Raw genomic sequence first — 26,839 nt, 5'->3', positions numbered from 1 at the left:
TTTACAGCCCCTTGATTCACTGTGTCTATCTCACTTCCTCCGCCGTCTGCCCTTGCTCTATCTATCTGCATTCCTTCCACGCGAGTTTCTGTCGTTCTCTCTCCGAGGCGCACAGACGTGGGCCTATTTACTTGAATTTTCTCATTTCCTGTTTGGGGTGTGCATCTGATCCCCTTGTTCTCGTGCCCAGCGCACATCAAACACTCGAAAGGAGACAAAAGAGATATGGGTGAGGGAGTGACGGCAAAGTGGGAGAGGGGTGTGTGTGTGTGTGTGTGTGTGTGTGTGTGTGTGGAGGGTTGGGTAAGGACAGTGGAAGGGAAAATCCTGACTGACGACTCAGAAGCAGTGAAAACCAAAGGAAAATGAGAAAAAGGAAAGATATTTCATTATCATGATGAATAGAAATGCCAAATAAGGCCTGACTCGTGCCAGACGCCGAGCTCGTACTGCAAAAATCGTTTTTTCATCCAAATCTAGTTAGTTTTAAAGAATCTGGGCTGCTTTCACTTCTCACAGTAATTTGTATTTATTTATTGTAATTATCTGTTTAGTCTGTCATTTTCTAAACTTCCTTTAACAAGGCTGTGGTGCCAGTCGATCCGGGGGCGACTGCTGGGTATGAGGAGCCGTAAAAAAAAAACACACACACACAACCTCCTATAGTCTGCTTCACATTTCCATCGTCAAGAATTGATTCCATTCAGGCTGTGTGTGTGTGTGTGTGTGCTTACGCTCAGGTATGGAGCCGTGGTTTCGGTGGCTAATGCGGCTCCTTATTGTGTTATAGCTCCCGAGTCAAAACTAGAAACATTATCTCAACAGACGGCCACATGCCAGTACGTACTAACAGTTGGTTCTACAAATATGATGGGACTTTGCTATGGAAGTGCTGAAATGAAGAAAAAAAAGGGTGTTGATGATGAAGGATAGGGGAGACACATCTTAGACAGATCATTTAAATATTTGTTGAATCTTTTTTTAAATATAAAGGTTTTTATGGGGCAAAGAAAAAGATAAAAGATAATAATAAATACATTATATATAATACATGAATATATATATAATGTGTTATTATAATTAATTATAATCAGGCATAGAAATAACTGTTATTTAGGCCTGTTATACTTCAAATAACTTTAACCTCATTAGAGAGTCCCGGTCACTTCCTTCATAAAGCCAATTGAATAACTTAATAGTGTCTAAAATGTGTTAAATGCAAAAGTTAGAGAAGAATTCTAAGAGACAAACAAAGCAAAAAGCACACATTTAGTTATCAGGTTCTTATAAACCATATCTGCCCACCAGGACTTTCGCTGCGGCCGACTTAATTGCTGGCCCTGAAGGCAACAACCTGAATGTATACTTAAAGCAGGCCAAGGAGAAATGTAAACAGACGCTCAACAAAATATAAACAGGATTGCATTCGATACCCTCCTCCAGTCCTCACCACTAACCACCCTGGTTACGGGTCCAAGACACACAGGAGTAAACAGACGAGAGGTTTATGTGGAAAAAGGTAAGGCCAGCAGCAAACCTTTCAGGCAGGTATGCATCACGCTTTTCTTTTTCCAACTACATGGCATTTCCAAAAACTCCTCACACCCCCGCAGCGCAAACAGCTTCGATGAACATAACATGTGTCATTTTCAGGATGTCGATTTTCATCAGCGGGAGGTTCCAGTGGCGCACGGAGGGAAAGGCTTTTGCAACGCCGCCGTGCGACGTGAGCAATGCCCCTGACTCAAAGGGACTAACGTCAAAACACGCAGGCTCACGGAGGAACTCAACGTCTGAACCGGGGAATTAAGAAATAGGAGGAAGGGTGGCGCTCACGAGGATGAGTTTTTTTTCTTTCCTTCCTCAATTTATCTTTAATTCTGCTTGAAGTCTTTTTTTTGCCCTGCACGCTACAAAAACATATGGTTCGAATAAGTGCCCCCCCCCCCCCACACACACACACAGACCCCCTGGAGTCAAGCTCTCATTAGTGAATTATTTGGACAGAGTGGAGCAAGAGGAGACTGTTGCTATTACAGCTTTCTACAAAACGCTGGTAAAGAATGACGCCACGGTTAACGGGGAGGGGGGGGGGGGGACGACGACGACAAAACACGTTCTACGCAGGGGTCTTACATGCTGCAGGATAATAAATAGCACGAGGATCTGGATCGGGCCTATGTAACATATACTCCACTCCACTCGGGAGGCCTCATCACTCATTGGCTCGTGACCCCGGAGTGTCACCCCCCCCCACCCCCACCCCCACCCCGACCCTTCACGTGTGTGTGTGTCTCTTTCTCCCGTCGCTCGTATACATCTCTGCGCTCCTCCGCTTCGTGTTTGTTTTAACTTTCCCCAGGACACCCCCCCCCCCCCGTGTCTCCAAAAGCCCACGCTCATATGCATCGTACACCCAAGAGGACAGCGATTTTCCCCCTCCCCGTCCCCCTCCCCGTCCCCCTCCCGGCCTTAGCCAGATTTTTACTCGACCTCTCTCTTCGCCTCCCACTCCGTCTCTCCCACTCACTGTCTGCGTTTGCTCTCATGTGGGGCTGAGGCTGTAGCGTCAGCTCATTCTCAGTCAATCTTGTGTGTGCGTGTAAGTGTGTGTGTGTGTCCCACCCATGTCCCTCAAGCGCTACTAGTGAAACCATCCCAGAGCTAGACGTGTTATGGCTCAGAGAGAAAACCGGGCGACTCATAGGTGCTCTCGCTGAGAGAAAGTGAACTCACTCCGTAGGGTTTTTTTCGGCGGGGGTCACGGTGAGTCACCCGACTGCTTGGCCTCTTACTCTTCACTGCGGGACGCCGCTGGTGAGTCATGGCAGAGCAGACTGGACTGGGCCGTATCCTCTGTGTCACATGCCTCTCCTGAACGTCTCTCGCGCTGTTGAACTTTTAACCCTAGAAAACACACCAAAACCACAAACCTATATGTCAAAGGGTTGACTTTTCCTTTCTGGTGCACAAGACGGATGTCCCTGTCTCCTGACTCTGCTGGACCCGGCTCTTTTTTTTCACCACAGACAGTGAAGGGCAGTGTTTCCCGAACCCTTGTAAAAAGCTGACGTTAGGCTTAGGCTACAAATTAATACAACACATTTAGTATACAGCAAGGGTGTAAAGGCGGACTAGTCGGCATGATGGCGATTTGTTGTCTCATTTGGCCACTTGTTAGCAACCGCCTTTTTTAAGACACTTAAAAGCTTCAAAATGAATGAGATTAGTATCTACTGGCGTATTTCATATCGTATAACAAGACATTAACATCTATTAAGTTGTGTCAACAACAGACGTTATTTCTGACATCTAACCCGTTGACTTTGAGACGAAGGAACAGAAAGTGCAAAAACGCTAACTTTTTCCAGGGGTTTCGGACTCATTTGCAGCACCCTATTTGCAATAGGCCTTATCTATAAATCATGAGTAGAACAAATTTATACTGCCATTTCCGCATCACCGTATGTTATTATGAATAGGTAAACCAGCCATTTCAAAGAGATACACATTCGATAACACAGGTTTTTATGCATGTGTTATTGAAAACATACACACACTTTAAACACTTGGGAACCACATAAATGCATTCAGGTGGAGTTGCTATGTCACTCTTTTAATTTCCTCTCATCAGTAAAACAAACAGAATGTTTTCTGCATATTTATTTTGCGACCCTAAATAAAATCTCCTGCGACCCACCTGTGGGGTCCCGACCCAGTGTTTCTAGCAAAGGAAAGGTGTTTCAGCTTGGATGTGTTTCTGCTCAAGGTTGCGTGATGTTTTTGTAAACCAGTTCTCTGAGGCCGGGGTGCGTCAGATGCCATGTGCCAGTGAGTAAATTTGCGGAAACGTGCACGTGTGCCCCATTTGTCCCTTCATACATCTGGTGGTTGCCCGGAGGGGCGACATTGCTGCGTTCAGATGGCAGCTAGGGAACTTCCACTACAACATCCTCAAGCCTCGAGGCATCTGGATTACGACCAAAAGGATTGGTGACAGAAGCTGTACGTGTGTGTGTGTGTGTGTGTGTGTGTGTGTGTGTGTGTGTGTGTGTGTGTTACACAGGACTGTAGATTTTAATTAATTGGAATATTATTGCAGTTCAGTCAGAGACTTGAGGACACCGCATCACTCGAAATTAAAGTAATTCCAGACAAGCCGGGGGAAATTGACTCGCACATGAATCACTTAACTAATCTTTATCTAATGATTCGGTTGTAACACATTACTCACCATCTCAACATTTTTCTGCTTAACTTCACAACAGCAGTTCGATAGTTGCCAACAAACTCAACCGGTTATGCTTTTTAATTCCATGGGCATTTTGGTGAAGGTCTATACTGACCCCTGCTGGTTAATAAACTAAATGAACTCCAATAGTACTTGATACATGTAGCTTTGAAACGTCATTGTCAATATCTCTCAGTCTCATACCTAACCACCCATACACACACTTTTTATTTAAACTAGCATTGAAGGAAATTATTAAAATATATGTGCCTTCTCAGGCAAAAACATATATATAAATAATAATAATACTGTACATGCACTGCCTGTCAAACCATGCTGTGTCTTGGCGTATTCCTACACTGTTAATACTGTTCATACAGCTCATGCATAGTACATTTATACCCCTTAATGTTTATTCTACATTGTATTTATTCTACATTTTATTATTATTTGCATTACCCTGCACTTTACTGTTTTTTGCACATCTGGTTGAATGCTAAATTGCATTTCTTTGTCTTAGTACCTGTACTAATTGGATATAATCCAATTTAATCAGATTTTCAAGTGAGTAATACACATTTTAATATTTTACTAACATTAAGAATTTAGTTTGAATACGATTGAATTCCGACATGTTTTTGTAACGGTTTTCTGTATATTTAGACTTAATATGTAGGCAGCAATTAAGGTTTCAATTTCTTAGAGTACTGCGAGCGAAAGAAAATACTTTGCGACCTTTGCGACAGTGCAGTAAATGGCGCACGAATCGGAAAACGGCAGTGAGGGAAAGATGGCGGAGGGAGGTAATGATGCAGAGCTGCTGAAGGAGAAGGCGAATAAGTATTTTAAAGGTAATGTGACAGACCTGTCAAGCCAATGTATTTTATCAGCAGTTTATAACTGACAACGATGTGACTGTTAGCTGTAGTGGCCACATAATTCTGTAGCATCACGCTCCAAACCGTAGCCGGTTGCTAATGGTAAGCTAGGCTAACATTGCTCTCAAAGCATGCTAACTGTAAACTCCATTCATTGGATTACGATGCACTGAATCGAAATTAGCTGGTTTAGCTAACGATAGCTAGCTACAACACCAGCAGCTACAGCATCGATGTTAACACATGCCGCCACGCGTGTCGTCTACAGTGCACACCGAACTTGTGTGTATATATATATAAATATATATTCTTATACTTTATATGGGCTTTCAACCGCATGCTGTGTACACTCGCTGTTTGTGTTCAGTCGTGTCGTCAGGTTATCGTTAGTTTAAAGTGAGATTCAGAAATAACTCCCAGAATATTCTATTAGCCAGCGGGCGCGCGCGTGAGCAGCAGCAGCAGAGCCTCGGTTTCACAACAATACAGTAACTGTTTAATTTAAATGTGTCCATTTCTTTCATTATTAGTTCAAAAGTATTGGTATCAAATTAACATTTTACTCCAAGGACCCAAAGTAAAAGTGCTCATTATGAAGAACGGCCCATTCAGATTCATGTGACTGGATCATAATGATTCACTTTAAGGTGCTGCTCATTTTAATTACTTTATATACCAGCCTTTCTTGAGTGTAATTGCTCTTTTATTGTATTTATTTCTATTTTATATACTAATAATAATTTATTTAAGTTTTTACTTTTCTCTATGTATCTACTACGCTGATCTTATGCCAGCCTATAATAATAAATCATAACTCTATTTTGTATTATTAATCTGAATCTGCAAAGCAACTAGTGATACATAGTGCTGTGAAATGTATATTATTTGCCTTCAAAATACTTGCAGAGCAAAACATAAATCTTACCTGAGTACAGTACTCAGGTATGATGTTCCAACTTAAAATGTATGTCTTCATGTCAGACTAGTCAGTGGTGGCAGTGAGGTGATGCTTTCATACTGGCAAATATTACATAATCTACAAAACCTGATTGTGTTTATCTTTTATAGCATATGAAATGCTATACTTTGCAATTAAGTCATGTCATCTGGGATTTGGATTATTGTAGTTAAAATGTTCCTGGATTTAGTGAAATGAACAAGTCTGCTTAACCACCCATACGCTTTATTAAATGTTGAATTGATCAAACAGATTAAATAAATTGCCCAATATTCTAAATAAATGTACAATCATTTCCAAATATTGTCCCATTATTTACCTTGAGGTATTGAATGAAGCATATTGTTGGTATTTTATTTAGTGAGGTAAGAATTGCCCTCATTTCAATGTATTTACTTTGGAAGCCAAAGTGACGTGTTGAACCAGCTCATGTGTCTTACTGTCAAAAAGCCAAACTTATTCAGATTACAACAATGAGCTCATTTTCAAAGTCTGCCATCAATTATAGTGGAAACACTAAACATGAACCGCCTGCCGGGGAACTTGGTAGAACCACAAGCCCAGTGTTTTCTCGTGACGATGTGACATTGTTCTTTTCAGATAAAGACTATGAGAATGCGATCAAGTACTACTCGGAGGCCTTGGAGGCCAACCCTACCAATGCCGTCTACTACAGCAACCGAAGCCTGGCGTACCTGCGCACGGAGTGCTACGGGTACGCCCTGGCTGATGCCACGAGGGCCTTGGAGATAGACAAGAACTACATCAAGGGGTACTACCGCCGCGCCACCTCCAACATGGCCCTGGGCAAGTTCAAGGCAGCGCTTAAGGATTACGAGACGGTGAGAAACATGGCGTCTTTGCCCACTTTTCCACTCTGAACCTAGAATGTAAGAGAAATGAAATGTTTTCCCCCCGTGATTTTTCTCAAAGAGCTCTGCGGCTCCGTCTGTTGACCTGTCGGCTCGAGTGAGGCTGCTCATGTTGCTTTAACAGCCTGGAATCAGGATTATCCGTTAATCCAGACATGAAGCCAATTAGATCCAGTTTGAAGGCACTCACACCACAGCTAATGTGGTGTCTATGTTTATTGGTGCTGTAAGCAATATAAACGTACTGTGGCTTTGGCAGCAAAGGCCTCCAACAGCTTGTTGCACAAACTGGACCGAGCACCATGGCAACAGACAATGAGTTAATCCTGATGAAGCTACGAGAGGTTGCATCTAGATTTACGTTTATTAATAGATGTATCGGGCAGAACATTGTCTCAGTCTGAATAGTTTGAATACTTCTTATCCAGTATAAACTGCAGAATTGAAACCGTAACATACTTTTAATACCCGTTTACATCCTCCAAGGTCGTTTTAGTCAATTTCCCGACGGCGTCCTTTGATGCCGGTTGATGAGTAACCAGCGTGGTTGATTTGTTCTGACGATAGGTGGTGAAGGTTCGACCAAATGACAAGGACGCGAAGATGAAGTATCAGGAATGTAACAAGATTGTGAAACAGAAGGCGTTCGAGAGAGCCATCGCCAGCGATGAGATCAAGAAATCTGTTGTGGACTCCCTGGACATCGAAAGCATGAGTAAGTCTCCCGTGTTATTGAACAAAAGTGTAACAGTGTAGAACTGTAAACGTAATCTGCTGTAAGGCGGAGGCTAATGCTAACAAAATGCATGGCATGCACCGGTCTGAACATTTGATACCTCTTAATATTCTGATAATGTTTATCAGAAGTGTGTCCTGTGTTGCAGCGATTGAGGATGACTACGACGGCCCCCAGCTGGAGGACGGGAAGGTCACGCTGAAGTTCATGAAGGAGATGATGGATTGGTTCAAAGACCAGAAGAAGCTGCACAGAAAGTGTGCTTATCAGGTCACCATGTTTGTTTCTATGAACCACACCGACTGAAAACTGAAATGTACCAACAGGCGTTGAACCTTCTTTTTGTTTTTTTTAACTCTTTCAGATTTTGGTGCACGTTAAAGACGTTCTATCGAAACTACCGAGTCTTATTGAGATCACATTAAAAGAGGTGAGGACTGCAGTTTATTCACTGGTGAAGTTGCTGTTAGTTTATGAGCAATGAGAGTGCAACAGTAGGTTTATCTTCTTGATCAGCTCATCATAGGACTGCGGGGATAAATACGACACAATGTGTTTGATCATGGTTGTTTTGTACAGTTATCTTTATATTTGAAGTGTTCTGTTTCTATTTGCCACAGACAGAAAAATTAACAATTTGTGGTGACACACATGGACAGTACTACGATCTCCTCAACATCTTCCAGTTGAACGGCTTACCATCAGAAACCAACCCCTATGTATCCTTTACCTTCACACCGTTCACGCAGTCATCCTCCTCCTTTGTACCATTCTGTCTGAAGGCCTTTACACACCGGGGCGGGTTCTTTCTTTTTTTCGTGCAATTTATTTGTACTTGGATTTTTTTTTTAACTATTGTTTTTGTCACAAATACAACATGGCAAAAAAGCAACTATTTTGGGGAACAAGGTGAATTTTTCTGAGCTTTCACACCGCAAAGAAAGACATCAACCAATCACGTTGTGCAGAATGGGTTGAGTTGCGCTTCTATTTATGAAACAACAAATCGAAGGCTCAAACTTTATTACTCCTGTCAACCTTGACAAAGGCAGCACAGACCAGATTCACTCCTTCTGTGCATTTAGCTTTTGGTTTCTCTTATTTGTTACGTTCCCGGTGTGTAAAGGCCTAAAAACAGCTTAAAAGCCTCAAAACTTGTGCGTCACGATGCTTAACCCCAGAATTCAGCTGTTCAATGGCGACTTCGTCGATCGCGGCTCTTTCTCTCTTGAGGTCATTCTTACCCTCTTTGGCTTCAAGCTGCTCTACCCCGACAACTTCTTCTTGCTCAGAGGTGAGAGCGCCCACACTGTGCACGAGTCTGTGGATGCCTGTGTGCTGTATAACAGGTCCTATTATGTCACACTCTATACATGTCTGCTATCATAAAGTTCAAAGCACAACACTGACATTTATTTATTAACCTTTTTTGATATCACAATTCATTTGGTTTCTACTGTTGCATTACGGTATGAAATTGTTTAATCATAATTTGTACATGCAGGTAACCACGAGACAGACAACATGAACCAGATGTATGGATTTGAAGGAGAGGTGAAAGCCAAGTACACAGCCCAGATGTTCCAGCTGTTCAGCGAGGTCTTCCAGTGGCTGCCTCTTGCACAGTGTATGAACAGCAAAGTACTGGTAAGCAGTGTTCACCGGCTCTAGTTTCTGTTTGGTACAACCTCCTGTAGCCAAGGAGCAAGTGTTATTTTTATCTGCCAATTTAATTGTTCGTAATTGTAGGTGTGGGCGCTATGCTTCAAGTGGCAGTAGAGCAGAGTCAAATTATTCAAACTGCTTTGACATGAAGCGACAAGACCCGACCGGTCTACCATATTTCACCACTAGGTGTCGCACTTCACTCAGCAGCTCCTCCACCAAAAGTCAAGAGAAGCAGCATGGCATTACAATGAGAATAGCAGGTCCACCTTAAAGGTCAGCCCACCTTAAGTGAGCATTTATTCAAAGACAAACTGTACACACACTGCACTGATACGATCACAGCTGTGACATTACTGCTTACTTCATGCTCATCATCAGTCACAAGCCTGCTCCCTCTCTCTACCCCACACTTGCTAACATTACCAGCCGCCGAACTTGGAAAACACTGGCTGGTTGAAAAACACATGAACTTTGTAGTAAACAAACACAATGTGGACCTCATCCCCCCCTCCCAGCTCTACTCACATTTGATCTCTTTGCACGCCTGTTTATCCCGGAGAGATGCGTCCTATTCACATAGTCTTCATTTACAGTCAATGTGTTTGATTGCTTGTATAGAAAAACGGCCATAGTTTACCCAGAATGCACCAAACGAAAAGCGAGAGCATAGGCAACACTTACGCTCTGCTCAGTAGAAGGTGTGGCCCGGGCTTAATAAGATTCTCCACCTCAGGTTATGCACGGTGGACTGTTCAGTGAAGACGGTGTCACATTGGACGACCTCAGGAAGATTGAGAGGAACAGACAGCCTCCAGACTCAGGTAGGCTCCGACTCCAAATGCACCCTTTGTCTCCAAGGAAGCATCTCTAGAGAAAATGACCAGAACACTTTCCTCCGCTCTCCCACAGGTCCCATGTGTGACCTCCTCTGGTCGGATCCACAGCCTCAGGTCAGTTCCCACCCACCTAATAGCTCATTATGGATCCAGTGGTTTGTGTTAGATCAACATTCAGTCCACTTCCAACTGGATTAAGAATTCATTTGTCTCTCTCTCTCTCTGTCATGCAGATCGGCCGGTCAGTCAGCAAGCGAGGAGTGAGTTGTCAGTTCGGGCCAGATGTGACGGAGCGCTTCCTGGACCAGAACAAGCTGGACTTCATTGTGCGCAGTCACGAGGTGAAAGCTGAGGGCTACGAGGTCACTCACTCAGGGAAGTGCATCACCGTGTTCTCAGCACCCAACTACTGGTACGTCATGATGCCGGCTAACTTTAACAGCGTTGAGTCAGCTGTTGCTAACGCTGTTTACTTTAAATGCTGCGTGTTGTATTCTTGTCTTCCTCCAGTGATCAGATGGGAAACAAAGGAGCTTATATCCACCTCAGGGGATCAGACCTTAAGCCAGAATTTCACCAGTTCACTGCTGTGGTCAGTATCCTGTACTCTAATGTAGTGTTGTCACAATACCAAAGTTATGACTTTGATATGATGCCCTGCGTCATCATCTCGATACAGAAACGATACCACCAAACCGAAAAACATCCGGAGAAGTATGAGTTGTGTGGATACAGACACCGGCTCAGAGCGGGACTGTGCCGATGGCTGACAGTTCATGACCCGCTTTCATTTTTCGCATCACATCTTTGAGTCACACATCAAATCAACAGTAAAAAGGGAGCAGATGTAACTTTTAGAGATCCACTGATCACGTTCGCTGATACCGATTGCAGATCGTGGATGAGCCATATCGGACGACACAGATTGTTTTTGTTGCACCAAAGTTATACTTTTGGTTTGTTATTGTCGTATAAAGCGGTCACTTGCAGAAAAACACACGGTTGAAATGATAAGGAAATTATTTTCTTTTCTTTTTTACATTTTCTTCGCTTAAAAAAACTACATTTTTCAAGAATACATTTGAACACATGATGACTTTACCGGGTTAAAGACAAAAACGACTAAAAACACATGTTTGACGTGTAAAAGCATATTAAAGGTTTAATTTGGTCCTGGTGTAACGTTTGTCTGCCTCTCCTTCACAGCCTCATCCGAATGTCAAGCCCATGGCGTATGCCAACTCGCTAATGCAGATGGGGATGATGTAGAGGCCGCGCCAATCCGTCTGTGACACCGACGACCCTCCCGTCTGACCTGAACCATCCCAGCCACCTCACACCCTACAGTGCTCGGACATGCTCATGCTTAGCCTAAGGGATCCCTCTCCCTGACCAAACTTCCACTAGTAGTGTACAGGAAACACGTGGTGTAGTTCAGATGGGAAGAGATCACTTCCACCCAGTCCAGAACTGGGTACGTTCTTTCATGTTATCGGTTAAAACTGGAAAAAAAAACTAAAAAAAAAACTCCATTCCCGTTGTCCATTTGCCCGATCATGTGTTCCATCACCGGGTAAAGAAACCAACCTTTCAGATGAGTCTCCTTGGAGCTGCTTGGTTTTTAGAATATTTGATATACTCAGCAGATGGGATCAAATAGCTGGTTTGTACCAAAGATCCGTAATGAAAATGATTGTTCAGTTTTTGCAAGGAGCATCTTGTGACTCAGAAAGCTAGTATTATACTGTTGGCCCGTGTACACAGCTTGGAGCGTTGTAAACTGGGTGAAGAGCAGCATGTCTATCAGTGTTTCTCAAACTCTCCTACAGTATGTCTGTTTATTATTTTTGTTTTACAGGAATACAAAAACACATGATCCCAGTCCCGAAAAAAAATCAATAGATTGTGTCCGGGGGGGGGGGGCAGTACTCTTAAAGGTGCTGTTTGCCATTAGTGGTGTATGTAGTTGGTTCAGTCATGTAGCTGGTAACATTTAATTTGCACTGCTTCCTGTTGAGGAAGATACCGCTGCTCTCCATGTTTTTCATCCTCGACCGTCACCCGGCAGCTCCCGCACAGTCTACTCTCCGAACTAGCTTTGGCGTTAGGCAAACACCGATGGCACTCGAGTCTCCCTGACACACGCACACACACGTTCAATTACTGGTGACCCACGCGTGGACTCCTTCCGTACACAAACGTCCAAACTGCAAACCTGTCTCGAAGCGCACAGCTGCATTGTCCAATGGCCCTCAACTTTTTAGATAATGAAATACACTAACGTGTATGTATATATACTGTATCATTTAAAGATTCCGTGTAATGTTTGGAGAAAAAATATTGAATAAAAAAACCTAGTCCAGTGATTTTAGTAACAAGCTGGTATCTTTATTTATGTCTGTTATTTATTGTCTGTTTTTCTATTCTGAGTGAACAGAATCCCACTGCAGCTTTTTAGGAAGACCTGTCCATGCGTAGGTTGAGGCAGAGACGAATGATGAAGGTTAGGCATCGACCTTGAGTAGACGGGGTCAGCACAGCCCAACGGTCTGGACGTAGGATCTGAACAAATCACATTTCTGGTACCTCAGCCAGCATGGACTGTAGTAATGCTAGCGCGTGAATGCTACCTAGGGCGGGTCTTCACAAGAAAATCTGTGGGATTCAAAGTTATGAAGATGTTTTTTTTAAATGACATATATACATACTTGTGGTAGAAAGTAATATAGTACATTAACTCAAGCACTGTACAATTTTGAGGTGCTTGTACTTGAGTATTAACTATTTACTGGTACTTCATACATCTACTCCACTACATCAGAGGGAAATATATTGTACTTTTTACTCCACTACATTTATTTGATAACTGAAGTTACCTGTTAGATTTAGGTTAATAACATGAAAATAGATACATTTGGATGTATTTTTTTTTCTTTGCTAGTATTACTAAAGTAAAAGATTCGGAGTACTAACACCGTATTTCACTGTAGCTTTCATAAAAAGTGAAGTCGGTGCCCGATCCCTTCAGACCGCTCGATCCGTTCTGCGCATGTGCGGGAACGCCTACCCAGAAAGCCTGCGGAAAGACCCGCCCCTTCTCTGCCTCTGATTGGCTACTTGCTGCTAAACTCAAACGTTAGCCTAGCTATGATGCTAACCGGCGCTTCGAACTAACGCTAGATAAGCCGGGTAAGAGCGACTCTGCCACGGCAGCTCACGTTTTTGTTCCCGTAGTCTGACGAGAGGCTACCCGGTCTGAAGAACGGTTGTTTATATATTTACGAACGCTCTCTTTTTTAATGTATTTGACGTCTCATTTATTTGACGTCACGACTCCTAACAGCTGATCGTCAGTCGTCAACTATGCGCCACGAGTTGACAACACACACTGCACGAGTTTCACCTTGTTGTGAACGTAGTTGGACACGAAGACAGTCAGCCTCGAACAACTCCAGTGACCTGAGATGCCAAAATATTGTTCTGCACCAAACTGTAAAAATGACTCCGGAAACGGCAGCGACAGGAAGAGCTTCTACAAGTAAGCGGCTTAAACGTGTCTTCTAGCTGTTAGTCCACGTTAGCTGTAGTGCTGGCAGAGGCGTCGTCTCTGACTTTAAGGGACGTGTTCCTACCCGACAAGTCAGCCTTTCACCACGTACATTCTTACTACATATTTTAATTCATTAATCACTGTATAAAGCATCAAGTTTTTTTTAGTAAGCTCTTAAATTAACGTCTTTTGTTTTGACCTTTGAGTCCTGATTAAATCGTGTTTTTAATCTGGTGTTGACTAAGTTTAATTGTCGGGCTAATTCCCTTTACGATAATATGTTTTAAAGTTCTGCACATGTGCTCTTTGGTTATATTTAGTAATTAGAATGCATCTTGATTTGACCTACGGACGCAAATACACAAGTAAAATACACACCTAAATGTGTATTTTGGATGTTTTCTTTCCACGTGAAAGGCCCAACCCTTAAAATGAACCAGTGCATGAAAACCCAATGTCTGCCTTACGTTAATCCTGGAGCTGATGATTCACAGACAGTATGCAGTGAGGAAGAAGCACTCAGATCCTTAACTTTAGTAGAAACACCCAAGTCTGAAAATACTCCATTAGATGTAAAAGTACAGAAGTATTATCAGTAAAATGTACTAAACATATAGAAAGTACTCATCATTTAGAATACATGTCTGTTGATGGTCCTCAATGTGGAGCCAATTTTAAATTCGTTGTGTACTTATGGGTAGATTAGTAGGAAAGTACTAGATATCATATAAGCACATTGTGTGTTTTGTAAGTAAAAACGGTCAAATAAAAGTAGAGTATCAGTATAAAGATGCATAAAATGGAAATACTCATGTACAGTACATGTCAAAATTGTACTCAAAGACAATACTTAAAAACAGTGACCAGGAGAACATCAACGCTCGTTTGTTTTTTTGGTTCTTGAAGGAGCCCGGCTGTTGTCCAGTGTCTCACATCCGTAGTCTTCATTGTGCTCCAGGTTCCCTCTCCAGGACCCGGTCCGGCTGCAGCAGTGGCTGAGCAACATGCGGCGCGGCAGCTGGACCCCCTCTCGGCACCAGTATATTTGCCACGAGCATTTTGCGCCGTCGTGCTTCAAGGTGCGATGGGGGATCCGTTACCTCGAGAGCGACGCTGTGCCCACGGTGTTCCAGGAGGCCGAGGTAAAACACGGTCATTATCGGGCTGAACAGGATTTCATTTTCAGGAAGCTGGTATTTGTTCCTTAACATTTGTACCATTTTAAAAGTGTTTTGATTTATTTATGGGCTAGAAATGAACCAGAGCAGGCAGCAAAGATGATGGAGTGAACATAAAGTTTATTTTAAAAGATTTGATGATGACACAGAGGCGCTCCTTGATAGCTTTCTGTAATACTCATACAAAATGATTCAATCATCCCGTCGAGCGATATTGCAAAAAATCATTAATTTCATATCTCGATATATAATCTAGCATGTTTTCTGGTAGTTCAATAGTCTACATGAAATAACCACGTGGCCTGTTTTTCTTTAGTACAGAGTATGTTCTCATTTAATTAAGAACTTTAGTGCAAAAATAAACTGAAGTTTTAAGTGAAATTACAGAGAAATTAATAAGCATTTCCACCAATGCATAATAATCTGATTAAAGTAATAATTAGATTTATTTTCCCATTAGCAGAATTCTAATCAATTACAACTTCAATTTAGCCGACGTCATTTTGTATCACAATATTTCGATATATGATTTCTTCACAATAAGATTCCATTGAAAGTCAATAAATCGTATTTAATTATCGCCCAGCCCTAATTGTGAGAAGATAGAAATCAATGAAAGTATATATATTTTTTAAACATTTACTTGTCACTTAAGCAGATCTACATATGTATGGCCTGAATTGATTATCTATTCAAAGACTTACCGGGCTTTTGGCCAATACTGCTAAGATATCTGGTGTCAGTCAGAAAGTATTATCTTAGCAACACTACGGCTAACCTGTAAACACTGTCCTGTTCCTCTTGCTAAACACACACTCCTTCTTTCTAGAAACGGAAAGCTGTGGATCCCAGCGAGAGGACGCCGAAGCGGCTTCGCGCCACCGGCGACCAAAGCGCAACGGAGTCAGGTGACGGGACGCTGGCTGTCGACGCCGTGGAGACGGAAAGCGAAGCGACGCACACCGTGCACTTGTACGAGATCGCTGTGGAACCATCGCAGCAGGGAGAAACCGGCCGGCTGGAGGCGAGTGATGCCGGGGAATCTGACCTGGCGTCAGTGAACGAGTTCAAACCGGGGCAGAGTTTCCCTTTTACTTTACTCCAGACGGTTAATGCTCTGAGTAACAGCGGGGAGCTGGTCGTGATGGCCGAGTGCCCCGCCGGCGAGGGCCAGGATGAGCTTCTGAACGGAATCACCGCTGCCATCTTCACTCAGGGCCACGGGCTGGTGAGTGAAGACGTGAGCGGCGCCGCGGAGGAGCCCTCGGACCCCCGCGAAACTCAAGTCATCGCCTACATCGAGACCATCCCGAACGTTTTCCCCAGCGTGTGCCCGGACACGGTGCTGTCGTCCGCGCTGAGCTCCAAGCCCATCACGTCCACCCTGCCCATAGTGTCCAAGCACACGCCGCCCTCCCCGACGTCCCTGGTCCTCACCGTGGAAAGGCTGGACACGGACGAGGGAGAGGGGGACGACGGCACGTCAGAGGACGGCGACGGCGCGGAGCGGCTGGAACGCCAGCTGGAGGAGCACTGGTGAGCACCGACCCTCACGCTTCGGAGTGAACTTGGCAAGTCTCATTATAAACGCTTTTGCAACCCTTCTCTCCCTCTCTCGCAGCTACCACAAGAGCAGTCTGAGCAAGGAGCAGCTGGAGGCGATCGTGGCCGAGCTGCAGAAGAAGGTGAAAGTGCTGCAGCAGCGCCACCGCCGCCACCTGGAGAAGCTGCTGGGCCTGGAGAGCACGGTGAGCCAGCTGAGGCAAAGCAACCTGCTGAACGAGGAGCGCCTGCAGCTGCTAGAGAGGGTGAGGAGCGAACAAGTATTCGCACGCAATGAGTCACAGAATTTAAAAACTCGTCGCTGCTCTCGGGTTTCTTTTAGCTGTAGGTGTTTTCTAACATTTCATCGGGACGCTCCGTTAAACGTGCCCTGCGACTCTTTGCATTCACTCTTTGTTGTCGCCTCATTCTCAGGCTTACATACAGACCAGCGCAGCAGTGTCGGACGCCGGGGGGACCGTGACCATCATCTACGAAGAGGACGACGCTGCGTACTTGTACACTCCGCTGATCACCGCCGACGAGAAGCTGTGAGGCTGACCGTCTGCCGCCCTCGGGGGCCAGTCAGGGACGGGGCCCATGTCGTTGAAAACGAAACGCTACCTAGTTTTTTTTGTCTCCTAACAAATTGTACGAAACGTGTTGTCGGAACTGCTGTGAGCTTTGCACAAATATGGATGAGTAATATGGGACGGTGAATTTGTTTTCTTTAAGCGTTCCACCCTCTACCCCTCCACTCCAACCACTTTTTGTTTGACTTGTAACGTATTTTTTGTTTGTGATGATAAACATATCCAATTAAAAAATAACTTTGATTGAGGTTTGTGCTTCACTTCAACAGTTTATGTACATTTTAGCTTTCAAAAAAGACCCAAAGATTACACAACTAACTCATGGAAGTTTAAGCACCTATTTAGCATGTAGCTACGTGGAGCTTTGATTCAACAGCGATCGAGAGGAGCGGATTCAAACAGAACCATGTACATGTTACAGTAGTGATTGTTAAGACTGATCATTTATTCTACATGTTATATTTTTAATCAGGAGATCTAAGTAACCCAAAAGTCCAAGGGAAACAATGTTTGACAGAAAGCAACGTGACTGTATTTAAATCTCACAGGTTTACTGTTTAACTCTGCAGAGTAAACCTGGATCAGGGGGTTGTACTTCTATCAATGTTACAGACATGAAGTAGTTCTCTTTTTTTTACTCTTACAGATGATCCAGATGCATTCCCTACAATGTTCATTCCAATCAACCACTAGGGGGCGAGACAGTAAATCGCCCCTTTTCTGCATTTTTAGTCTTATTTTCCTCGTTTTCTGGCGTTTTTTATTAAGTCCGACAGACTTCATGCAATCGACTTCAAATTTGGTCAGGATGATCTACAGCAGGGGTCGCCAATAGGCGGACCGCGGTCCGGATCCGGACCCAGACGCCGTCCTATCCGGACCCGGACTTATAATTGATCGATAATTGAGAATTATATATTTTGGCGGAGCACTTCTGTTTTAACCTGCGCAGCTTTTTGGGCCTTTACGGCACTCATTCAGCAGTTCAGGAAACACACTGACCAATTGCATACATGGTAAATAATCTCACGTGACGCTACTCAGCCAATCGAATGTGTATTCCAAAATGCATGGTGAGTCGAGTGAGATTACGCAGACAGGCGGGAGACGGAGCGGCAGCGGTGATAGAGACGGAAAGCAATGAGATAGACGGAGCGAGTGAAAGAGAAGCAGTGAGATAAGTAAGTAAGTTGGAGAAGCAAGTTAACATGGCGTGCTCTAAAAAGAGAAAAGTGGACCTCGAAAACAGGGTTTTTAACAAAGAATGGACGGACTCGTATTTGTTCATCCTTCCTGCTGGCGCTATAAAACCACTATGTCTCATATGCTCAGATACCGTGGCCATTATTAAAAGCGCCAATGTGAAACGCCACTACGAGACCAAACACAAATGTTTCGACCAAACATACCCACTCCAATCCGAACTGAGGACACAGAAAATAAACGAATTAAGAGCCCAATATGAACGTTCCACCAGAATATTAACAAATTCATTCACTGCCCAACAACGTGCTTAAGAATGTTCCCTGAAAGTTGCTTGGATTTTGGGTCAACATAAAAAGCCATTCACTGATGGAGAGGTTGTCAAGGAGTGCATGAGTGCAGTAGCTGGAACTTTACTTGAGGGGAAACAAAAAGAAGAGTTATGTGAAAAAATCAAGCAAATACCTATGTCAGCAGCCTCAGCCACAAGGAGAACTGAAATATTAGCCCAGGATCTACTAGCACAGCTGGATGAAAATATTCATAAAGCATCCTGTGTTCGCTTAGCTGTAGATGAGTCCACTGATGTGTCTGATGATGCTCAGCTGTTAGTTTATGTGAGGTTCTTTAACAAGGAGAAGAAGGAGTTCTGTGAAGACCTGTTGGGTGTTACACCACTGAAGACCAGTACAAAAGGAGAGGACATCTATCTGGCCATAAAGGAGATGTTAACTGAAGGGGAATAGAGCTGGAACAAGTGGTTTCAATAACCACAGATGGAGCCCCTGCCATGGTAGGGAGAGAGAAAGGCGTTGTGGCAAGAATGAAAGAGGACAATCCTGAGCTCATCTCATACCATTGCATAATTCATCAATCTGTCCTGTGCTCCACTTTGTCAGACGAATTTGCTGAGGTGATGAACACAATTATGAGAATGATTAACTTTCTCAGTGCATCCTCTTCCCTTCAACATCGCATGTTAAGGGAATTTCTAAGAGAAATTGATGCCAATGCTGATGACCTTCTGCTGCACAACAACGTAAGATGGCTCAGCAGTGTAAATTTCGAAAGTGCAGTTCCCCTGATCCCCCCCGACCTCTAGAGTGTAGTCCCCCTGATCCCCCCCCCCCCCCCCTGGCCTCTAGAGTGTAGTCCCCCTGACCCCCCCCCCCCCTGGCCTCTAGAGTGCAGTCCCCCTGATCCCCCCCACCTCGGCCTCCAGAGTGCAGTCCCCCTGATTCCTGACTTTTTAAAACAATGGGGACAGATCCAGGATGGACAGTTACGGGAGTGAGGGATGAGGAGGTAAGGAAACATGAGAACACCAGGGCACACATGAGAACTCTGTCAATTTACATGTTAGGCAAAGTGAACATCTTTTCTTCTACATAGTTTCATGAAAACTTGGTCACGGAGGCATCAGTGAAAACTCATCATAGCTTATATCTATATATGTATGTGTATGTTTTATATTATACTAAATAATATACTTGACGTGATCATGAAAGGAATGCAGGCTGGACTGTTGATTGGACACAAAGGCAAACTTCATGATGCATTTCATTTGGAAGTCTTCAATGTGGCTGTGGTAGCAGAGGAGAAGATCATCCTACATAAGCTCAGAGACGTCCACACAGGCTTTGCCATTTTAATGGGAACAATCTACTGCCTTAACCTGGAGTACCCCCGGAATATGAAGTACACCTTTGAGTCTCTTCAGAGGGTCATTATGAACATTAAACCGGACCAATGCTCAGCAAGGATCCATGGCCTCAGAAACAAACTGCTCAAATATCGCCTATAAACTAATTAAGGCACATCTGAAGCCCCTGCATATTGTTACATATTGGGTATAGAAAAAGCAGGTCAAGTTTGGTTGAAAAATGTAAAAGCGAAAAACCTTACAGGCTGTTCTGAACTTTTGGTTGTTTAAACATGTAAAACCTTTCGTGATGCACTACATTTATAATGAAAGCACACACATCTTTAGAATTGTGTTTAATATAGTTTTTATAAAGTTCTCAGTATCCCACATTTTGCCTCTGCACACCCTACCTTATTTCTATATCTCTTTGTCTTTTCCCATCTCTCTTATTCTCTCATTCCCATTTGTCCCTCTCACCTCAACACTTCTAGTTGGCAACACATGTTGTATGTTAATATAATATGTTAAAACATAACTGTATTGATGTTATGGCATGTTTAATCTGTATTAGTATGCAACATTTTTCTGATTGATTTTATGGACCTCTTGTAATTATCTCACATTTGTCACTGTACAACTGTCTGTCCACAACCCCACCTTCTGTCAGAATGTCTCCACTTGTATGTGGGAACATTGTTTTAAACAGCTATTTAAGTGTCGGCATGTTTGAGATGTACTTAAACCCAATGTTAAAGCTTTTGTATCGTATCTTCAAATAAATGCTATATTTTTTTTATCAGAAGTAAGAATTATGGGTGATTTTTTTTTTTATCAGTCAAGTTAACTTTTAAATATAAGTTGAAACCAATTTGGAATTTAAATCCTCTTATCTTGAAATGGCAATTTGTATACACATAGTTAAGTTATTTTAACTTAAAACTGAACTACAATAATGCAGAAATGCGTGTTGGTTTCACTAGGTCAGGAACGTTTTATTAACCCGATAATGTAAAACAACTCTTTGTTTTAACTCGCTGTACCAAGTTCAAACGAGTGACAAAAAGTTCAATCAACTCTGATAACTTAAACAGTAATGTTAAGAGAACTAGAACATTGCAGTTAAATCAACTTAATGAACTTTAATTTCAAAGTTGAATCAAATGCCGTCTTCAAATTGAGTTAACATGCATTTTCAAGGCAGCAGGTGAACGTTCATTTGCAAGTTTAACTGACTTGAAATGTCTTACAGTGTAGTTCACGTTCAAGTATAAACACGTGCACTATTTATTATAAAGAAATATACATTTCTTTAAAAAAAGGCAGTTTAGTTATATCTTGTATTATTGCACAGGATTCATTGTGCAGCATATAACAGAGCACCAATAACAGCCGATGTAGGATTTTCTTTCATGACACTGCTGTGACTGAAGAATCCTCTTGTAGGTCTTTAGTATGACCACTTGAGGGTGGCAGAATATTTTTCTTTGATATTTCCTTTGGACAAAACACAGGTACAGTGCCATGCTCATTCTTTTTATTCCGCTTCTCTGTTCCAATACATCAAGAAATTGAAAAACATGTTTGAATGAAAAGTGACTTCTCCTTTTTTAAATGAACACCCTCAAATCTGAGTGAGAAGGATTTTGTTTTGATGACCTCCACCTGACAAAGTGTCTGATCTTTGCACAATGTTTAGCATCCATTTTATTTTGCCAAGTGCCTTGCTCAACTCCTCTCGGCCGGAAGCTGTTCAGTGAGCGGAGAATTTTACACACTCCCACCCACATTTTTCCAAATGTGCTGCTGCTGTCACCTCAAAGTTTAACCTGATTTAATTGCTGCTGCAAAACTGGAAAGTGATGAGAGTGACTGTTTCTTATCTCTGCTCAGCTGGGAGGCACTGTGCTGGAATGTAAGGGAGGGACCTGCTCTTCTCATCTGACCTGGAACTTAATCAGCAGGTACATTTGAGGGTACGTTGGCCCAAACAATGAGCTAATATAGATGTTCCACCAAAATACATAAAGTGATTTGTCCAGTACAGCCTGACCCAAGAGATCCTTTGGCTCACATTCGTGTGTAACTTGTGCTCACCATCCTCCCTTAACTTCATTTCATTTTGGCACGGAAGAAAAATGGGAGGAAATATACATTTGAGAGAATCTTGATCACGTTTTCTTTGCCACCGATACTAATTACCAAACACTAATGATCCGTATTGCCCGATACTTTGTTGATTGATTACAGCAGCTGGTCTACAAGGCTCCAGAATATATATATATATATATGTATATATATATATATATTTTTTGCCACCGTCCCAAAATTAATTTCAACCGCTCTGAAGTCAGTGTAAACCCTTTGTAATAGTTTTCTTTGTTATAGAAAAAATGGCGTGACAATGCGGCGCGATAGCCTATCAGTGTTGAAATGTTTCCCCTGTCATCACTGACGCCCTGCCGTTGTTGAATCAGGAAATAAATACTGTAGCCGTCTGTGTTCAACCAGAGCTCTACGATACCTCGTATCAATAGAGACCGGACCAAACTGTGTCTGTGTAAACCATATGGTACAAACAATGAAAAAGACGCTGCCATATTTACGTCTATATGACGTTATGTTGAGTGTTGATGGAGCTGCTACAATGTTAGCATAGCCTAGCAACTAAAAAAACATGAACTCAGACTTTTTACAAATCGGCGTCATTATGTAGTTATTTCGGCATCCATTTTTGTCAGTTTATTGCAGTTAAATCACAGCAAAATCTGTTTATTTTGGGTTCATACAGCTGTCGTAAACAGCCGACGTATGGCTGGCTAGACACAGTGAATACAGCTTGATAAAATCCACGGAGCTCCTCTAGACTATGTTATGAACCCAGACATGATGGCGTTTAGTTTCCCGGGATATCTGGGACGTCCACAACACGTACTAAGCAGAAATATAGGTTATTTTTTCCATGGTTGATGGTGGACAGTTGAACGGTGCGAATACCAAGGTGTGTGCCACACGTTGGCTCTCCATTGAACCAGCGGTTTCACGCATTTTGGACCAGTGGGAGCTGCCTAAACTGCATTTTGAAGTCACCAAGTACAGTGAACACATGGCTGAGGATTTATACTCCATGTACAGTGATCCTCAAAACATCTTGTATCTGACATTTTTGGAAGTCAGTGCTGGGTGAGGTACAGTTGGCAATCAAGGCTTTTGATGGAGAGCAGGTAGAACTTCTTGACAGCTTGGGTAGCCTGATTAAGTCTGTGAGTTGCGGGGTGCTGAATCCACTGGCAATTATTGATGTACTCTACTGATGGATACATCAGTCCCAAACCGTACCTTGGTTACCTTTTTGAGTCAAAGGTAGCTGAGCTCCACCTTGCGCCTGAGGAGAAGAACTATGTCCAAAACATCAAAGCATTTGCAGTACATGTCAGTTTTCAATGTCGAGGAAACTCTAAAGCACAATAAGAGCCTGGGAGAAATGGAAAAAATAGCCACGCTCCTTGGCTACTCTCCTGCAGAGATAGACAAGATTGTCCAGCAATGGCGTACCATCCATCTTAGTAAATGGAATGACACAAGAAACACAGTGGGCTTCAGGAACTTGCCATCGCTGCTGTGTCTGTGTTGTTCTTGCCACACTCGAATGCTGAAGTCGAGAGATTATTCAGCCAGATGAGTGTGGTAAAAAGTTTCTCAGGTGACAAAAAGATTGGCTGGGATGGAACATCACAAAACGCCCACAAGGTGGCAAAAACAGATTTGTCGTGATGTGTCTGCCAAAACACGTCACTGCTGCTTTCTCCTGAAGGAGGGCAGATGGCAACAAGACCTATTTTAGAGTCTCTGCAAGTCAAAGCTCCTTGACATAGTTTATGTCATTAGGAGTCTGTGAATATATATATGAATGTGGTTGTCCGGTGTGCCACGTTAGCGAAAATGGCGCTACACCGTCACGTCCTTCGAAAGTATTATTTGTGGCTCAGTGAACATTTCGTGTGTAATATTGTGATATTGTCTGAGACTGTTAAATTTGCTTTACCATATGTTTTGCACCTTATATTGTTGAGTATGGTAAATAAAAGATTCTGCGGAGCAAGCGAGATGAACAGACGTGAAATTGCCCTGTGTCATTTGTGTGTCCTGTTTGCAGAATCTTGGCTATTTGGTACCAGTCCTGGTACCTGTAACAATTGCAAATCCCGTTGAAATCTGGTCTAAGCGTGAACGTTCAATCAACGTCTATAAATAGTCGTCTTTTCAACGGAAAAATGCTCACTGGGTTGTGTTAAACACTCAATCTAGTATTTTTTAGCGTTCCAACGAACGCTGATGCGGCGGGAAGCTAGCTAACGTTAGCTTGCTCAGCAGATTGTGCCATTTAACGTTAGCTCTCTGCTAAAGTTACTAACGTGTACTATATACTAACATATATAATATATATATACATATATACGTAAAGCCACCTAAAAATGTCAATGTAAAAATTATTTTAATTTCTTTCTTTGATCATAGACATACCTGCAAACTTGTCGCTTTTCGGCAAAATTTGCCGCTTTGAATCAAAATATATCATCCACATGAATCGTGTAGATCCGTGTAGAGTTTTTTTTATTGGAGGGGGAGCGGGTAAACTGGCCAGCCAGCATTTCTCCGATTGGAGTAAGACCAAGAGAAAAGGTGATGTGATCTTCGCAAATAAAATATCTTTGATGTGACGTGTCGAGTCTTGGCCAATCAGCGTTAAGATGTCTACACCGTCTTCATTTCCCTCCATTTAAGTTTAAGTTACGTTATGTACCGTTACAGTTCAGACTTGCTGGGTTAAGGATAACGTCCACTGCATGCAGAACTTTGTCGACTATAAACGTTCGTCATTATCGCGATTTAGGAGGAAAAAACGTAACGTGATGAAACATGCAGCCCCCCCCCCCCCCGTGTTCCGGTTCAGTTCACACGGTCACTCATTAACGTTAAACCCGAACACCGGTGCATCTGGTTGCAGGTTGTTTTTTTTTAACTCAAAGTAGAATGAGGCCATTTCGTGATATCTGATAAGATGATGTGGTCAGAAGAGCTTCAGGAAGAGGAGGCTGTTTGTGTAGCGCAGCTTGACGCAGGGCTGAGATGTGGGTGGAGCTGGGCCTGGATAAAGGTGGAGGTCTAAACAGACGTGATTACAGCTTCCCGCTGTCACAGTGTTTTCAATACATTGATAAGGCAGGGTATGCTAAATGCAGCCTCTGCTCCAAGGAGATAAAGTACAGCAACACAGGCTCACATGCCCTCTCATCACACTGCCAGACACTGTTTATTGTAATGACCACAGCCAGTGTACTTCCAGTCCCAACAGTCCCACGTGCAGTTGCTCCCAAGGGCCCTGAAGTAGTGAGTGTTAAGGTGCCTGTACCTTCATTTCAGCGGGTTGCTAATGCAGAGGTGTGTAGTGCTGGGTGGTGTTGTGTAAAAACAACTTAACGAATTGAGTTCGAGGCGTTTACTTAGATTCAAGCAATAGTTTTATTTATCACAGAGATATTAGCCGAGCAGTTAAACGTGCACGGTCCTAACAGTTCCTCTCCGATTGAGAGCAACGTAAAAAGGCGCTTGGACACGGCAGCGCGGTAAGTTTTGTTGGTTCTCCTTAGAGGAGCCATTGGTCAAAGTCAAGGTGCAGGCGGGATCGATTCTAGCAGAGCGACGGCCTGGTTGGAGCACTGAGCATATCCGCTCGCACCGGCTCTCGTCCGGGATCCTCCTTCGATGCGTCATCAGTGTGTGTGTATGTTGTGAAAGCCTAGCCTAACAGGCTCCAAAGTGTGTAATCTACGTTTTGCTATCCCAAGCTGTGGTACGTACTGTTCTCAGCTGGCAGTTTACTCCAAGATTTGATATCAGTGTATAGTTGCCCAAGCGTGGCCTTCAGAGTTACAGTTTTCTCATTCCTTTGTACAGGCGAGTGCTAGAGCGCCCCGCTTGGAGTTTTAAACCTTCATAACCTGTAACTCGCAACTCCGCTAATTAGCACATAAAGCTCTGATTAAATTTATTTACATAACAGTGGTATACCAGTTTTAATTTCCCGTATGATATGAATTTTTCACACACCGTCATAGCCGAAACAACTGCTGTCACTCTTCAATAGGCCCTAATCATGGTTATAACTTTATAACAACAATTAATAACCCACAACTAACGCTCTTTAACAGGTCAAAACACCACGACACAACAGTTTGTGACAAATAAATAATTTATAACATTAATAATTGTACATTTATAAAATGTCACCGCCGAACTGCATGCTGGGTACAGCTTGCTAGCTAGCCTAACAGTCTGCCAACAGCTGGGAGCGGCTCTGTCGCTACAGTAACGTTACATTAAAGAACAGAAAAGAGCGATGCAGGATGAACAAAGACACACCGGAGATGCACCGATAGAGTCTGTGCCCAAGAGATGAGCCGGGTCTGCTGTTTGGAAGTGTTTCGGTTTTAAAAAATCCGACGTATTGTGAGTTTGTCGAGCCGCTGTTGTTGAGGCTGGTGGTAACACGAGCAACTTACTCCAGCACCTCAGCAGAAAACATGTGTTGGAATACCAAGAGTGTGATTACAGCCGTCGGATTCGAGGCTGTCAACCAGTAACGTTAACGCGAGTGAAACAGTGAAGCTAAAGGGTCAGACATCGCTTGAAGAGGCATTTGCTAGAGGCAGCATATGACAAGAAAAGCAAGCGGCGGAGCGACATTACAAACACAATAACGATCCAGCTATGCAAGGACATGGTCCCGCTACAGACAGTTGAGAAATATGGGCTCAGAGCAATGATTAAAACACTGGATTCAAGGTACGTCTTAACGGGGCGAAAATACTTCAGCCAAACTGCTATCCCAACATTATACGAACAAACGAGCAAACCCTATAGTAAGCAAAGCCTTTATACATGATGACAT

General features: G+C 43.1%; 2 protein-coding genes across 2 annotated transcripts; both read left to right on the top strand.

The window, feature by feature from the left end:
* Positions 1–4,985: 4,985 nt before the first annotated feature.
* ppp5c (protein phosphatase 5, catalytic subunit) lies at positions 4,986–12,539 on the top strand (the record flags this gene model as incomplete). Its single annotated transcript, XM_079165930.1, has 13 exons — positions 4,986–5,082; positions 6,668–6,909; positions 7,507–7,654; positions 7,824–7,945; positions 8,040–8,105; positions 8,296–8,394; positions 8,864–8,969; positions 9,180–9,322; positions 10,077–10,164; positions 10,253–10,293; positions 10,413–10,591; positions 10,690–10,771; positions 11,386–12,539. 13 exons carry the CDS (start codon positions 4,986–4,988, stop codon positions 11,446–11,448), a joined length of 1,476 nt encoding a protein of 491 aa, XP_079022056.1. The 3' UTR covers positions 11,449–12,539.
* A 1,007-nt stretch (positions 12,540–13,546) lies between these two features.
* LOC306700720 (THAP domain-containing protein 5-like) lies at positions 13,547–17,267 on the top strand. The gene is made up of 5 exons (XM_079165813.1): positions 13,547–13,717; positions 14,688–14,871; positions 15,737–16,443; positions 16,529–16,715; positions 16,885–17,267. The coding sequence occupies exons 1-5, from the start codon at positions 13,644–13,646 to the stop codon at positions 17,002–17,004; spliced, it is 1,272 nt and encodes a 423-aa protein (XP_079021939.1). The 5' UTR covers positions 13,547–13,643; the 3' UTR covers positions 17,005–17,267.
* Positions 17,268–26,839: the final 9,572 nt, after the last annotated feature.

Source organism: Pholis gunnellus, assembly GCF_910591455.1.
Source record: "Pholis gunnellus genome assembly, chromosome: 9".
Taxonomy (NCBI): Eukaryota; Metazoa; Chordata; class Actinopteri; order Perciformes; family Pholidae; genus Pholis; species Pholis gunnellus.
The sequence above is the reverse complement of the archived record's forward strand: the minus strand, read 5'-3'. Positions and strand labels throughout refer to the sequence as shown.